We start from the raw sequence: 17,544 nt of genomic DNA on the forward strand, positions 1-17,544 counted from the left end.
AGTGCATCCACTCGAGTTACTTGTCTAAGCTGTCCACTTACTCAAACATTACAGCCAGAAAAAAGGTTAGAAATGTATTGGGAGCTTAGCCACTTGTAAACTGGACCTCTGCAAACCATTAAAAAGTATTTTAAGAGTTAAACTCTCCATGCCCAGCATGGGGTAACCATCATCCCCAAACATGGAGGAAGCCCTGTCAGTCAGTTAAAAAGAAACACAAAATTCTATTTGATAAGTGGCTCAGACAGACAATCTTTCACCAACCTATGAGGTCTTCTACAACAATGCAGTGACCAACATTGCAGGAAGGGGTGCGCCAACCATCAACACATCACCCGATTTCACCAATTCAGTATGGTACATCAAAAATTCCCCAGAGATGCCTTACTGGACATTAGAAACCAAAGTCTCTTCTAGTGGTGACATGCACTGGAAAGGCAAGCACAAGATTTCAGAAGACATTGGGGACAGTAAGTATGCTGGACGGGACGGTCCTTCATCCTTTTAATTAGAACAGAGGATTAACGTGCAAATAGCAGCTGCCGTCAGTGCAGATGGGAGGCAGCGCAAATTCATTCTTTCTGGAAGAGATCTTATAACTGGCCGCTGTAAACTTCACTGACTCTCTTGCGCAAATAGCTGCAGAACTCAAACATGGTAGCAGCCAGGCTCTGGTTAATGAGGTAGCGAGGTAGCCGACCCTGCATGAAAAAAAAGAAAACATAATTAAATGCCGATCAACTGAATGAAGGAAGTTCACAAATAAATGATTACATGCATTGAACAGATATGGATTACTATAGATAACGATGCTTTTGCCTATGCAAATCAATAATTATTGCTCACTAGTACTTATGCACTGAGGATCTGAATTTGAGAGAGCGTAAACTACAGAAGATTCCACATCACTCTGCTTAGCATTCTAGCTTTGTTTTTTTAGGTTCCTCAGGATCCTTCAGGCAGCACCTAACTTAGGGGTAACACACACACACCAGTGCTCTGGAGCAAGAGAAACGTGCATACTTGTCCCACAACCAGAAGTACCAATATAGGGGCTGCACGGGAGATCTGTGAGTAGGCAGGACTGGAGAAATTGGGTAAAACATGACTTCAATATAGCGCTGGAGGATCGGACTGGGGGAATCCCTGCAGGGAGCCATGAGTGACAGTCACGGCTCTCTGCAGGGATAGATCGAGAAGTGAGCGAGCGACTGGCTTTCATGCTGATCCAGTGGTTTCTTTCTTAGACACAGGCCTTGAGTGAAGCCACAACTCGGCGATCCCAGGATGCGTGTCCCGGGAGCGTGCGTTTATATCCGTGCTGCAATTGCTGAAAAAAGGTACGTGTACCTTTTTTTTTGAACACTTTTTTTCAGCCACGATCATGTGTGATTGCACGGGCGGAATCGTGGCAGGAAACCACGCAATCCGCTTGTGATTGGGGTGCCATTAAAAAAGAATGGCACTGCAGTGCGATTCCGTGACTGTGTGGGGATTAGCGCTTTTTTTGATACAATTGCCACGTGGGCACAGATTGCCGATCTACTGAAGATCTCCCTCCGACCGCAAGTGCAGAGGGAGCATGGAGCAGGCTTCCTTTTCAATCAAGAAGCAGGGCGCTGGGTTATGACCCGCCTCCTGATGGACTAGGAAGCCAGCTGCACTTGTTGGTAAGCAGACTGGCTTCCTAACCAATCAGGAAGCCGAGAGGCACGTCATGACTCGCGTCGAGGCTTCCTGATTGGTCAGGAAGCCAGGCTACCTAGCAACAAGTGATGCCGGCTTCCTAGCAAATCAGGAGGTCGGGAGGCAGATCATGACACGCCACCCGGCACCTCATGACCCGCCACCAAGGCTCCTGATTGGTCAGGAAGCCTCGGTATGTACAGCTAGCTTTCTTTTGCTAGAACACCAGCTTCAAGGGCAGGTTGATGATCCGCCGCCCAACTTCCTGATAATCTGGGCACACGACACCGGTACTCGGTATCAGCGCATCCCTACTATAGAGCACCCCCATGCTATTGAGACGAAGAGGGAGGGAAGCGTTTCTGCAGTCCTAGCCTAAGGCGATAAACACTGCTCATTCTTAGATACAGTATGACGAGTGTACATTGTCAACCTCGAACAGGACACGTGTTACTCATAGGATCACCACGTGAGAAAAAAGAAAGGTAATGCAACCATCACATCTAAGGACTGGTAAGCCGCAATATATTAAATGTTTGTTCTTGGGTTTAAGTGCGCTTTAATAACGTCCTTCACACTAGTCAGTCACTGGTCTTATAAGCCATTTTAAAACTAGTCTGGGGTAATCTATCTCAGATGCATGTCATTAAACCATTTCAGCTTTCACATCTGTATACCCCTTATGGACCGGAGACCTTTTAAAATTTTTGCTAGGGGCCCATTTATGCAGTAATACATTTGTTATTACTTGAGATAACAGATAGCTACAATGAGTGGCCAGATTATTCTGACGTTTGTAGGCAAATTAGCTATAATTTCACGCTGAAGTTGCTAGAGGGCCAGACCATTATAAATAGGGGAGCAGGTTGTTTACCACGACAGTAGAAGTGATTTTTTTCTGAAGATATGGGTAAACAACGCGATTTAACAGCCTTTGAACGTGGGATGATTGTTGGCGCTTGGAGCCATGGAGCGAGTATCAGCAAAACAGCAGAATTAATTAAATGTTCAAGAGCAGCTGTTGTTAAAGTGTTTAAAGACTGGACTGTCAGCCGAAAATCTGGGTCTGAAGGTGCGAATTGTGGCCGTCAGCGACTAGTCAATGTTAGGGCAGAACGGAGAGTGGCAAGACTGGTACAAGACAACAGAAAGGCAATAGTGCAGTGTCAGATTCCTCACATCACCTTTCAACATCTCGTGGAGTCACGAGGCGGCCCAACGAAGTACTGATGGGGTGGTCATAATAATCTGGCCACTCAGTGTATAGTGTATTTAGGAGACAAATAAGGCTTTGTTTTGGTGATATTGTCTTGGAGTCCATTGAGGACACATGAAATCTCTCACCTTTGGTTATACTACCTCCTACAGGAGGATTGGATACTGGCAAACCTGCCTCAGTTTTGTGGCAAGCAGTACCTAAAGTATGATAAAATAAACAGGTGGGACCTGTGTCCCTAATGCACTCCAAGAAAAGGATTTGATGGCAAGTACAAAAATCCTTTTTTGTATCTTGTCCATTGAGGGCACTGGAAGTCTTCTACCTTTGGGACATTCAAAAGCAGTCCAACTGAGGGTTGGGAAGCAGCAAAGAAATGCTAACAGGCACCAACATGAACAAGAGAACCTGGGCACTGCCTTCAGCTCTAAAGCTGCCTGAGGGACCAACAGAAATTCACATTCTAGCCTGGTTTACATTCCAGATGCAGACAACTTTTTGAATAAGGTAATTTTTGCTTTTCACCTCAACCAGGCTGCAGTTCATAGAATGGAAATCTCCCTCCATTGTCTTCATGTGGTTCGAGCAGTTTAATGGCCATCCCTCAGCCACTGCCTTATTTTTCCAAAAAGACAGATTCCCTTTTTGCAATCCCGGATGGTCCCTGCAAGGATGCACCAGCTTCACATTCCATCTCTAGGTAGCTCATATAGACCACCTTCTAAACGTCTAGTCCAAAAGTTGGGGTTCAATGCTTTCCTGTCTAAGTGCACTCTACTAGATCTGTGAATGCTTCTTGGGCTTTGACATCAGGCTACCATTTCCCAGATGGCAAGGTTGCAATCTGGTATTCTGTACACAGGTTTTTGGGATACTGAATCCCGATGCTGAAAGGCCCAGGATTGACTAATGCTTCCAGTAGAGTAAGCCTTGACTACTTCATAAGCCTGAATGATAGTTTGACTAATCCACCAAATATAAAGTCAGCTTCCCCATCAAGTCAGACACGAAGATGGAAGTTGTAGCAGAGAGGAAAACTCATACAGCCTGAACCATGTCCAAACAGTGCAGAGAAACCTCTTTAGGATGTTTAGGTGTAGGACATGAGGATGGCAACATACTGCACTGGTTAAGGTGGAAGGCAGAGACCACATTACGATAAAAGTAGGCCTTAGGTCTCAAAAATATTGATCATATTATATTATAATATAATGATATTATTATAACATTATAATTATTCCTGTGGTTGACAAGGGCTCTTTACATGTCAAGGCCGCCATCTCAGAAACAGGCCCGGCAGAATGGATGTTAAAAAAAAAAAGGCAACTTTGTGAGTAGAGTTAGGCTAAACGTTGCTCCAGTCCACCCTGCAGGACAAATATAAGATGCGCCCCACAGAGTATTTCCATGGAAGGTGCTTCGCACCAAGCAAAGATGTACCTTGCAGGAAGTCTATTTCCTAAAGTAGGGATGACACTGTGTGAAAGGCCTCTGTCCTGCAGAACCTGGGCTTTAACAGTCAAGCCGTTAAAGCCAGTGACCGAGAAGCAGGGTGGAATACCAGTCCTTGGGACAGGAGGTCTTGCAGGATCCGGAAGTGCCCACAGAGAGTCTGCCAGAAGTTTGAATAATTCCTTGTACCAAGGACTCCTGGGCTGGTTGGAAGCAATGAGAATTCCAGGAATGCCCTGTGTTTCGATCCTGTGAAGGAGGTGAGCCAAAAGTTACATAGGAGGGAAGACGTTAATCAAGCTGAACGGATCCCACGAGTCACCAAGGCATCCACTGCAAAGGCGGGGGACCTCTGGTCCTGGTGACAAACTAGCCCTGCTTGTTGTTTAACCTTTATGTCAGGAGGTCCATGTCTGCCACCACCCCCTCCACTTGCAAAAAAGGTCTTGAAACACCTGTGGTAATGGGACTATTCTCCAGAGTCCAGACACTGATAGACAAAGTCTGCCTGACAATTGTACACACCTGGAATGTGTACAGCAGACAGGGCTGGGATTTGGCGCTTTTTAGTGCTTATGTAAGCCACAGCCATGGTGTTGTCTGACTGAATTCTGAGGAGTCCAGTGCTCAAAAGGACAACCAAATAGCCCTAATTTCCAGGAGGTTGATCAGGAGACAAGATTCCTCCAATGACTAGGTCCCTTGAACCAAGAGGTTTTCCAGAACTGATCCCCAGCTACACCGGCTGGCATCCATTGTGAGCACTTTCCAGACCATCGGAATGAAGGATTTTGTGGACTGCAGTGCCGAGATCCACCACACCAGGGAAAGCCTTGTCTTGCTGGACAGGCAAATGGGGAGATCCAGAGATTGAGCCTGTTTGTCCAATGCAGCCAGTACATTGAGCTGTAACAGCCTGGAGTAAAATGGAACATATGGGACTGCTGTGAAGGCGACAACCATTAAGCCCAGAACCCTCATGCAAAATGTAATGGTTGGCGACTTCTGGACTGCAACGACCGAGCATAGGAGCAGAGAGATTTAAACTTTTCTAGGGGGAAAGAGGACCCTGGACAAGGCCATGACCAAGATCCAAGTGATGACAGAGTTCCAGCATCGACATCTGGAGATACAGGCCCAATCTAAAGCTCTGCAGGTTCAGTATCATTTGATGACTGTTGTATTGTACGGCTCACACTGACTGCTCTTTTGAGAAGACAAAACAGGCGCCAGCACCTTGGTGAAGATCCAAGGTGCAATGGACAAGGCTGAATGGAAGAACAACAAATTGGTAGTGTTGCATGTCCACAGCAAAACTCAGATAGCAGTGGTGAGCAGGAAAAATGGGGATGTACAAATAAGCATCCATAGCTTGGCTTGCAAGGGCAAATATAAAGCTTTAAAGAGTGCTTCTAACCTCTTGTCCATGTGGTCCTTGAAAATAGAGTCAACATATTTCTCTCAGGACAGGCTTCTTTGTCAATGCCAGGTTTTTTAAAACAGCAAATTATGTTTGTAATGATACATTTTTGGCAATTCTCATCTACTGCAGTCTATCAAACGACACAGCAGTGTTTCTCTCCTGGGCGGCCGGGAGCGGGAGGCTCCCAGAGCGCCCTAGAGAGTTGTTTTTTTTGACGGCAGCAGAGCCGCCGGACAATAGGAAACTATTGTTGTTCGGCCGACTCGAAGCAAGCCGATGTATGGCAGAATCAGCCGTACCAGCCTGAAGTGAGTAGCCGAACAGTGTTCGGCTCACTTTACTTGGGGTCGGTTGTTCACTCAGCTGCCCTTGGCAGCTTAGTGAATAGACCCCTTAGTCATGCACAGGGTAGCCAGTAGGGACTACGCTAAAAAGTCAACTGTTCTTGATCTATGCACATTTCTTCCGCCTCTACAGTAATTCAGGAAAATAGTTCAAAAGACTTTATAAATAACAGTAAAATGTCTGCAATTCTAAATTAAAATTGCACAATCAGCATGTCACAGCCAAGAAACAATTAATCTGTGTTTTCCTATAAACTCACCTTCAAATCAGTGTTGAGGATCCAGATAAAAGTGCAGACGGATGGGTTCCTGGAGCTCTTTAGAACAACAAAGCCGCCTGGTCCATTCTCTCCCCTGAACAGATAAATCATTATACATTAACCTTTTCATTGTCAGACCAAAATTAAAAAAAAACATTTTTGCATTTATAAACACAAATGCTAAAATGCCCATTGGAAGAATACTTATAACCACAACACAATATATACTCTGAAAGCAGAAAATCTGTACACTATGAATATGGTAGTTGCAAACTGTTGGGTTTCACAATATTTCATCAACTGTTTATCAAACCAATATTTTCAGCAAAAAAAAAATATGACACTTTCACTACATGGGGGCACCTGGATAGACCTGTCTGGTTCAATCCATCTTCAGTCATACCTCTCTTGGGCGTCAGATTAGGTTTGGGATTTGTTCCTTAATGTAGGGGAACCCCTCTCTCCCTACCTGCTTCATTTCCTTTTCTAGCTTATTCCCTCTTAGTTTGTTTCTCTTTCTCTCTTTCCGTCAGTTTCCTCAATGGCTTCCTGTTGTGTTGGGTACCTGAATGGGTACCTGAATGATGTCTCACCAACTGATGTTTACCTAAATGTGTGTGTCTTAGGTACACATTTTTATGTGTGTGTGGACAGACAATTTTGTATTCATTTTTTTACTTCACTGTATTGCTAATCATAAAGGGAGCTTATAACTTTTAAACCCCCTATACAGTGATAGCCTTCTGTGAATTGCCTATTACTGATTTTAGTAATAACTAGCTCTGAAAGTAAAAGTCTAAGGAAAAATAAGGGCAATTAGTGTAATAGTGCAGACTATCAGCTGGCTGTGAAGGTTCTATGGTGGGCTGTGTGGATTCTCGGATTGCTGTGCAGGTTCTATGGTGGGCTGTGTGGATTCTCAGGTAGGCTATGTGGTGTCTATGGCTGGCTGTGCGGATCCTCAGGTGGCCTATGCGGGGTATATGGTGGTCTGTGTGGTTTCACAGGTAGGCTATGTTGGGGTATATAGTGGTCTTTGCGGATTCTCAGGTGGGCTGTGCAGATTCTCAGGTAGGCTGTGCGGTCTCACTAGGGGTCTCGGAAGGTGGGAGCGGCATGGATCCACAGGAAGGAGGAGATAAATTGCCGGCGCGGTAAATCGGCGCTTTGATTTACAGGAAGGTTCCCGGGACCTTGCTGGGGACCTCGGCAGCCTCTCTGTAATGCCTGGTGCCTGTTTGCAGCGCCATGTTCGGTTTAAAATTTTAAAGTTGCAGGAGAGGTGCACAGGCCACATAAAATGGGCTTGCAGGCCAGATTCAGCCCGCAGGCCTTGTGTTTGACATATTTGCATTAGATTCACAAACGAGCATCTTACCTGACATATTTTGTAAGTTGAGGTCTGGAAGGATGAGTTCCTCCAATGCCTGCCGATAAGTACCGATCTTTTCTTCTCTCAATACGGCGTATATTCACAAAATCCCTGGTATAAGAAATGATCATTAGTAAAAGTTGGCTAGCTATTGTTTATATGAAGAAAAAGCATCCAAAAGGCAAGGTACTAACCTAGGTGACACCACCCCACCTGCTGCTCCTGCTGCTACATCATATGATATAAGTGTGTTATCATCTACACGCTGGAGGACCTGAGAAATAGATGACAAGCATGGATCAGAATGTAATCAAGCAGCACTACTGGGATATAGAGCAACTCTGAGACCTTCACGGGAAATAGCACAAGATGGGCAACTATACTTCAAGTGTATTTCCATATTTGTAGTCAACTGGGATAACATCTACTTTATACTGGCTACATTTTTCCATTCACGCTGCATAGCTTAAAACATATTTAAAACTGCTGGTTACATTTTTAAGTTCTTTTTACTTGCTTAAAAATCTTACCCATTCCCCCAAGTAATGTTAAGGAGGGGTCTGTGGGTAGTTAGGTTAACTTGAATTAACCCTGAGAGTACTGTGATGGCAGATTTCATGATCAGTTGTAAACTAGATCTGAGCACTGTCTGTCCTAACAGTACAGATCACTGCGGTGTCAACAATTGTCAGTGCTGGTACAGAGTGCGACAAGTCAGTGCGTCAGTGCTGGTACAGGGTGCAACAAGTCAGTGCTGGTACAGGGTGCGACAAGTCAGTGTGTCAGTGCTGGTACAGGGTGCGACAAGTCAGTGTGTCAGTGCTGGTACAGGGTGCGACAAATCAGTGCTGGTACAGGGTGAGACATGTCAGTGTGTCAGTGCTGGTACAGAGTGAGATGTCAATACTGTTGCAGTTTGTGTGATGTCAGTGTGTCAGTGCTGTTACAGTCAATGACATGTCAGTGCCCTCTTCGGAGGTAGTCAGCACATAATATATGATCACACTGGGCACGGAGTGGACAGAGCTCCTCGGTGAGACACTCACTTCTTCGGCACGGGCTGCTCCATGCTGGCTATGTCCACTCTCAACCATCGCACAGATAAAACCCTGAAGAAGCTCTGGAAGCCAAACTAACTCCGTACAACTTCCATCTTCCTGCTTCTGCACTACAATTCAACCCAACCCACTGCCACGGTCAGCACCACCCTCCACCTAGATTTACAGCATGGATCGGTCGGCACAGCCACTAGCTCTTTCCTAATTGGTAGTCTCGTGTCACATCTAGGGCAGATCAATTCATCGATAATGAGAATCGTTGACAACAATTTTTATTATCAATTATTATCAATTCATTTGATTAGTTAATTCAGCCCTACTTGCTTCTTGACGACCCTTAGCAGATCTGACTAATAAAGAATGTTCCAGTCTCTGTTGGAAGAGAGGGAAGAAGGTATTTTTCCTCTGTGGCATTCAGGTCTATTGTTAAACAGTAGCAGTAAGGAAGCAACTTCGCAGAGCATAGAACTTGCATACAGCTCCACCTTTTGGCTTTACATGGTAAATATAAAATATTTAATGACCACTGAAATTAAGTACCGTAAATGTTTATTTTAGGGTTGGATATAGTAAACATTAAAACAAAAACACAAAAGATTGAATTTACCTGTCTCAATAGTAGGTCACTTCAGAACCTTATCTCAAATGATACTACCTGGCCAACAGCCTTTTCTTCTAACTCATTCACACTAACCTGACACACAGCCACAGTTCTGTTCCACAAGACCATCTTCTCAGGTTGTAAGATAACTTCTTGGTATACAACCTCTGCAGGACACTGCATAAAAGCCTGAAAGAATTGAAAAAATATTAAAATGTTTCAAAACCTTGTACACCTGGATGTGTATAGGTATATGTTGGTGAACAAGCAGAAAGGGATTCACTGAAAAAAATGTTGTCGAGATCTTTCCCGGCTGTAGCACGGTTTTCAGCTGTCAGCATAAAGCGGGCAATAGCTTGCTATATACTGAGTTTTGGGCCACAGGAGGACAGTAGTAAATGTCCTCCTGTGACCCTAAAGAGAACTACGGCCAAAAAAGGTTTGGCCATAGTTCGCTTTTAAACATGCCTCCAGTAGTTTTATATTTTACCAGGACTTGTAAGTTTTTCCAATAATGCACTGTACTAAGCAAAGCTAAAATACAAAGTGCAATACCCAATAACAGCATAATTTTACTTTCTACTGATGTCCAATAAAAAAAAAAAAAAGATTATTTTCAGTTCTACTGGTTTACTTTACATTAGATTATTGAGTTAGCTAGTTGGAGGCTGAGCCACCTGTTGGCAAAATCTCTTTCAAGGGCTTGTACAAAGGCCCATTGTGGTGGGCTGGCGGCTCTCCTAGATTCCCCTTTTTACTGGAAACTCACTCTAATATTGTTCTCATTTGAAAACCAACTACAGTTTTATACTGTTATCTTCTTCTCTTACCTTTAGGATAAATGTCTTTCCATGAAATGGGATGTCAAGTGTATACACAACGTCTCCAACTTCCTGCAATACAAAGAAATATATTTATTAAAGAATGACACACTTCTGTAAGCTACACCCACAAAAGAGGATGCAAGTCTGCTGTGGGTGTAAAGGGGAAAATGGTTTTGCTTTAACTGCAAGCACACTGAACACAGCTGTGCAAACAAGAGGTAAAGCTCATCTTACACATACTTTACCCTTTCAAATAATAGGACGGTAGTCAAACAAACATATGCGGATGGAAAAGTTGTGGTATTGCCATAAGGATTAAATAAGTATAAAATAAATTACTTTGATATCTAAAACTCTCAAATTTTGTTATTCTAATTTTTGTGAATCAATCATAGTATATTTGTAGAAGAAAAGACCACACACAGGTTAGAGAGGGTCGGGTACCCTGACGAAAATAAGGAAAGGCAGCAGTAGAGTACTCACATTGCTTTTTTCATGTTTCCAGTTGATTTCCTGAGCCAGTATCTGTTCTACAATTTCCATGGCCTCCTTTCCCTTCCTTACATACTCTCGATCCTGGGCAGTAATTGCCTTCCTCCCCACGGCTTCATCATCATCAAATTCATCATCCGACCCTGGGGTGGAAGAGACAGATCTAATGTGTTCCTGATTCAATTATCACCAGATAGCAGATGGAAGGAAATATGCAGCTAGTTTTCTTAAAAAACAAAAAAACAAAAACAGAATGTACTCTCACCTGCAAAGGACTCTGGGGGGGAATAAAACTGACCATCAGAGGGTGCCCCTGGGTAAAGTAGAGGAGGGCGAAGGGCAGCAGCCTGAGCAGCCAGATGCCCTGTCGGTACAAATAAAGATTTAACAAGAGCAAGTCACAAATGTTTCTTATGATCTGATTCGCCAAGTTATAACAATATATCCTTAACTCTCAGAAGCTTGATTTTTGATTTACTTCTATTCTATCCCTCTAAAACCAGAAATGTCAGGCTACAAGACCATCCTATTCTCTGGCCAAGATCAGTGCTGATAACAGTGTCCATATATCTGGCATTACTCTTACCGGATACCACAAAGTTCAAAGGAGAACTATGAGGTGAGTGCTTTTCACTCACCTCATAGTTCTAGCCGACCTGTGACAATGAGACTGTCACAGGTCGGCTCAGTAGATCGGGAGGTGAGCAAACACATACCAGGTTCGCTCACCTCTCGATCCTGTCACGGCTCTCTGCCGTGGGGGGGTGGGGCTGGATTGCCCCCTCCCCGCCAGCGCTGACTGGCGGAACGGACAGGGGAAGGGGTGGGTACAGCTGGCACTGCCTCTAGATAGACAGAGCCAGCTGTCAGTCACGCAGCTGGGCGGATCCCGGCATAATTGTCGGGATCCGCTTCAGCTGCGGCGTCTCAGTATACCGCGAGCAGGATGGAATGGATTTGCAGCTCCCCTCCTCAAACGTTGGTTTGGCCTTTCCCCATTTTTTCTTATACTACTTATTATTATTATTATACAGGATTTATATTGCGCCAACAGTTTGCGCAGCGCTTTACAATATAGGGCAGACATTTCAATCACAATACAATTCAAGACAAGATGGTAAGGAGGGCTTACAATCTAAAAGGGAGGGGGAAGTGATACATGAGGAGGTAGCTGCGTGGGGATGAATTGTTTGAGAACATGACGGTTCAGTGGTTAGGTTGAGGTGGGACAGGCTTCCCTGAAGAGATGAGCCTTTAGGGACCGCCTAAAGGCAGTCAAGGTGGGCGACAGACAGACAGGTTGGGGTAAAGAATTCCAGAGCATGGGAGAGACTCTAGAGAAGTCCTGGAGGCGAGCATGGGAGGAGTTGACAAGGGAGCTGGAAAGCAGGAGGTCTTGGGATGAGCGGAGCCGATGGTTAGGGTGATACTTTGAGACCAGGTTTGAGATAAAGCCGGGTGCAGAGTTGTGGATGGCTTTGTAACTGATTGTTAATATTTTGAATTTTATGCTTTGGGCTATTGGAAGCCAGTGCAGGGATTGGCAGAGGGGGGTTGCAGACACTGAGCGGTTGGTTAGGTGGATGAGTCTAGCAGCTACATTCATGATAGACTGAAGGGGGGGATAGCCTGTGTAGTGGAAGGCCAATGAGGAGGGAGTTGCAATACTTAGAAACTTAGTACATGACTGGTTGACTCCCAATCCTGGCAATGCATGTACGGCCACAGAGGCCGCTATAGCTTCCTCTTTTGAACCCCTCCAAAATATGCTGCATCATGGTCAGTGGTGTTGGCGCCCGGGAAGTTCCATGATTTCGACAACTGTCCGTACATTTCATTATGTGCCTAGAGTTCATTGCCAAAATTGGTCCATGTCCCCTAATGCCCCCCAAAGCTGGCCATACGCCTTACAATTATATGCAGATTTTCTATGGTCAGATGGAAAAAGTGCAACAGATTCCTCCATCTATGCTAAGCTGTATGGATGAAGGAATCTCCCGCTGGGCCAAGCTTCAGTATCTTGCTAGTCGTCCCACAGCCCACTGGCTGTCAAAATACCTGAACAATCTGATTGGATGCAGGCATTGTTCAGGTGTTTTGAGAGCCAGCAGGGCAGACCAGCAAGATTACGGGGGCTTGGTCCATCCACACAGTTAAGTGTAGATGGAGGAATCTATTGCACCTTTTCCATCTGACCACAGAAAATCTGCAGATAATTGTAAGGTGTATGACCAGCTTTATGGGGTAAATCCTCCGGCTGGGTTCTGGTCCTCTCGAGGTGTTAAATCTATTCAAGATCTGTTTCGGGAAGGGAAGCTACTAACATTCCCAGCTTTACAGGCAATGCTTGGTTTACCCCCCTACCAGATTTTTTGCCTACTTTCAGCTCCACCATGCTGTGAGGGCTCAATTTGGTGGTACCTCTGTGACACTATCCGTGTCTTCTATGGAGAAGCTGTTATGCAGGGAGAACACTGCCAAGCTGATGTCTACTTATTATGCTGAGCTGGGTAATTCCAGCTCCTCCCGCTTTAGCAAGGCAACTCATAAGTGGCAACTGTTGATACCCCAAATTACCTCTGATGACTGGCAAGAATTTGATACATATATGTCCTCTCCGATCTCCTCTCAGGATAGAAGAATTTAACCTGTAAAATTTTATCAGGTGTACTACACTCCAGTAGCCCTTCATCATCTGGGCTTTTTGCCCTCCTCCATGTGTTTCAAGGGCTGCATGGAACCTGCTGATTTTTGCATTGGTGCTGGAGTTGTGGAATGATACAATCCTATTGGTCTTAAATTACTGCCTTTGAGGAATCTGCTTTGGCCTTTCCCAATGTTTGTCTGTCTCTGCTTGGGCCGATGGAGGATCTACCCTTAACCTCCTATAACAAACGCCTGGTAAAAGGAGAACTATGGGGGTCAGGGCTTTTCCCCATAGTTCTCCTTAGGGTAACGGGAGGACACAAACTAGCGTCCTCCCGTCACCCTAAGCTCAGTATACCGCGAGCTACAGCTCGCGGTATACTGAGACGCCGCAGCGGATCCCGACATCGATGTCGAGATCCGCCCAGCTGCGTGAGTGACAGCTGGCTCTGCCTATCTAGAGCCAGCTGTACCCGCCCCCTCCCGTTCCCCCAGTCAGCGCTGGTGGATCGGAGCGGGGGGAATCCAGCCCCTCCCGTCCCGGCAGAGAGCCGTGACAAGATCGAGAAGTGAGCGAACGCCGGTATGTGTTCGCTCACTTCCTGATCTACTGAGCCGACCTGTGACAATCTCATTGTCGCAGGTCGGCTAGAACTATGAGGTGAGTGAAAAGCACTCACCTCATAGTTCTCCTTTAAGGATTCTTTTCTTTTATGCTAAGAAAGGCATCCTTCCATGGAAATCCTCCTCACCTCCTACTTTTGACGGATGGAAAAGGCTGGTTGATGACATCCTCTCAGTCTATAAAATCACCTATGAAAAGCGAGGTAGACCCCAGTTCTTTGACCGTGTATGGGGACCCTGGTTATACTCTGCCCACACTATCCCTCTTTGACATTAATGGGTTGCTAATATTGTAACCCCTTCTTCCTTTACCCCCTCTTGTTTTTTCCCCATTATGTTCTAAAAGAATACACAAACTGTGGTATCCTTTTATGTATTCTTCACTTGTAATACTGCTAAGAGGCATACACTGTTAGCTGTTTACTTGGGTTTCTTTTACAAGTTTTTATAACATGTTTTTTTTCTCCCCCCACTAAAATCAATAAAAATGATCTTTAAATTTTTTTTTTTAAAAACAGCACACAGACGACTTGTCTCTGAGAGGTCGGGCTATACTATCATATCATATAAAGATTCATGTAAATGTACACACTTGATGGCGTTCTCTTCTAGCATTTAATTGATTGCAGGATATTGGGAAAGACTAAAGCTGTCAACTTCCACCCCAAACATACCCTCTCGTCTCCTCTTTCTTAATGTGCACTTACATCTATCCTCCTCAGCCTCTTGTGTAAGAACCTTGAAATCCAGGAACCATGTCTCCAGCCAGGCCAAAACAAAGGACATAATGGGCAGCAAATACCCAAATGTCCCCTTAGACAGAAGCTAAAAGAAAAAAAAAAAAAAAGTATAATTTATACAGATGAATGGGCACCAACCTCAAAGTGCGCCATCATAATTGTGTCTAGTTCAGAAGAAGGTATACAGTTTTAAGTTATAGAGCTATATAGCCTGCACACACTCAACCTGAAATGACCTTTCCTGAAGCTTGCCAAACTGACCATGTTACTCAATGTAAAAAAAAGGTCTACATTGTCTAAATCGCTCTGAATTTCCACCAGAATGATCATTAATTTGCAATGAAAACAACTGGTCGTATTGTCTTTTATGTACAATCAATGTAAAAAAATTGCATTCTTTAAACCAAACAATTGTATCGATGTGTTTATAGCTCTCCTCTATATCTCCATGTTAAGTGATCTTATGCCTGCTATTCGTAGCCACACTCACAGTGACATCATACTTCAACCCTTTCTGTACTGGAAGAAGTTTTAAGCAAAGATATCAGAAAGGAAAGTAGAATGGACTGCTCAACCTTTGAAGTGCACACACTGGCTCTTTTCCTGGTCCCTGTACCTCCCCACATTAATTCAAAATCCCAATAGAGCCCCCCTCACATGCCTAGTGAAGACTGGCTCACTGCATATTGCGAGGGTGTTGCTGTTTGCCAGCACAAATATGGCCAAGGCTGTTCTCACTGCACTAGCTATTCCGGTTTTTTTCTTTATTTTCCACAAGCGCAGGTTTTTGTATTTCCATTTGTTCTCACTGCACAGGCACCAGCTGGGGAATCCAGCCAGCCCATAGGCATCCGAAGCACTGCCTGCGCACCATAGGGACCGGCAAGGAGCTCAAAATGACCACCGCAACATGCAGCCATCTAGGGAGGAAGGGGCACAGAGAAAGCTGAGGCACACAGATTGAAAAGATTGCAGAACAGCCCAGAAGGCAGGACCACAGGAAGGGTCATACAGAAGGCCTGGACTCCTTCATATCGCGAAGGGGTCCTTCAGGAACGGGGGCCACACCAGTGTAGATATGCCAATGCCCTGGACCGAAATAGCATGCTGCAGCTAACCCAATGTGCCACATGACATGCCAAGGTGGGCGCTTAATGGGGGATCCAGTGGCTGAAGCAACATTGCAGGCCTTTACCGCGTCCTCCATCTGGCAGGGCCCTTTGCCATGGGACACCGATCCAGAAGCTGCAAAATTGCCACCGTGGCCAATTGCAGTAAGAGAAAGTTTGATTGAAGAATTACAGGAAAAAGGTAGGCAAATTAATATACATGTCTACTCAGAGAGGAGACATCCATCACCTAAGAGCTCTGGCATAAAAAAACTGTGGCCAATCACCTGATTATGCCTGCATATATCTGAATCCGCCTGTGTCCTGTACTGTATGATCAAGAAAGCTAAAGACTCCATGTGGAAGCAGCAGTGTCTCCGGCAGTTGCCTGAAGCTTAAAGAGCTGTCTGCAGTACCTTACATCCAAAGCTAGCAACCGCAGATGGCTGGACATCCACCTGGTAAAACTTGAAGAACGTGTGAACAGAAGACCAGATAGCGGCCTTGCATATCTGGGAAATAGATGCTTGATGTCAAATCCCAGGAAGCACCTACAGATCTAGTAGGGTGTGCATTGACCTTATCCTTAGGACAGTAGGCATTAAAAATGACCTGCCTGAGCTACAGAGAAATGGTGGAATGAGAAGCAGGTTGTCCCTTACAAGTGCCTTCTGAAATGACAAAGAGTCAATCCGAAAGCCAGGGAAGCCATAGTTGAGAAGTAGATATGAACAGCTCTAACCTCATCCAAGCAATGGAGGGATATCTTCTTAGGGTTAACTGGAATAAGACAGGGAGATGGATGGCTCTGGGCCTCAAAACACCCTAAGCAAGGGATTTTACAAGATAAGGCTGCTAACTCTTGCCTAGCAGAGGTGATGGCAATGGGGAAAGCCACTTTATGAGTTAAAGTAAACAAATGGATATCTCCGAAAGGTTCAAAAGGTGGTCTTTGAAGAGCTGAGAGAACCAAGTTCCACTACAATGTTTGCGCAGATGGAACTATGTCAGCTGCACCTTGTAAAAAAGCCTTGACAAGCAAATGCGAAGCAAATCGGTCTTTGGGACAAAATTGCGAGAGCTGAAATTTGTCCCTTAAATGGTACTCAAAGCTAATTGTTGATCCAGACTGGATTGTAGAAATGTCAGGATCCATTCCACAGAGTATTTCCTGGGATAATATTTCCTTGAATCAGGCTAAGTATGCTTTCTACGTGCAATAATAGACCTTGCGTTACATGGATTTCCTAGCTTTCTGAGGAGTAGGAATGACAGAGTCAGAAAGGCCTCTATAGCTTAAGACCAGTCCCTTAATGCTAGAGACTGTGAATCAGGGTGGTAAAAAAGCCAGGGGCAGAAGATCCCATCGATTTGGAAAAGTCCATGAGGTGCCTGAAGGGGGTCTGATGAGGTTGGAGAAACACACCTGTAAAGAACTTAACAAATTGCCATGACAGCAACAGAAGGTTGAAGGACAGGGCCTGCTAAGGAAAATAAGGGTTTTCTGATGCTTGTCAACTTGGCCTTAAAAACCATGGAATATCCTTAATGGGAAGATTCAGTGTTTTAAACTCTTCCTCCATGGGGTATTGCTCAGCATAGCATTTTGGAGTTACAAAGAATTAGACAAGTAGGCGAATGCTAGACCCTCTGTTAGCTTTTTATTGTTGAAGCTTTTGCCTTACCCCCCCCCCCCC

General features: G+C 44.8%; 1 protein-coding gene across 1 annotated transcript in view; it reads right to left on the reverse strand.

Moving 5' to 3' along the window:
• Positions 1 to 268: 268 nt before the first annotated feature.
• The window catches only part of STARD3 (StAR related lipid transfer domain containing 3), a 34,791-nt gene continuing 17,515 nt past the window's right edge, over positions 269 to 17,544 (reverse strand). The window contains exons 6-14 of the mRNA XM_018555269.1: positions 14,706 to 14,823; positions 10,994 to 11,092; positions 10,720 to 10,871; positions 10,243 to 10,305; positions 9,506 to 9,601; positions 7,948 to 8,027; positions 7,760 to 7,864; positions 6,382 to 6,475; positions 269 to 701 (exon numbers count right to left, since the gene is read on the reverse strand). Coding sequence (XP_018410771.1) covers positions 594 to 701; positions 6,382 to 6,475; positions 7,760 to 7,864; positions 7,948 to 8,027; positions 9,506 to 9,601; positions 10,243 to 10,305; positions 10,720 to 10,871; positions 10,994 to 11,092; positions 14,706 to 14,823 — 915 coding nt within the window. The 3' untranslated portion in view covers positions 269 to 593. The remainder of the gene's footprint in view (positions 702 to 6,381; positions 6,476 to 7,759; positions 7,865 to 7,947; positions 8,028 to 9,505; positions 9,602 to 10,242; positions 10,306 to 10,719; positions 10,872 to 10,993; positions 11,093 to 14,705; positions 14,824 to 17,544) is intronic.

The sequence above is a fragment of the Nanorana parkeri genome, unplaced genomic scaffold, assembly GCF_000935625.1.
Source record: "Nanorana parkeri isolate BGI_ZX_2015 unplaced genomic scaffold, ASM93562v1 scaffold190, whole genome shotgun sequence".
Classification (NCBI taxonomy): Eukaryota; Metazoa; Chordata; class Amphibia; order Anura; family Dicroglossidae; genus Nanorana; species Nanorana parkeri.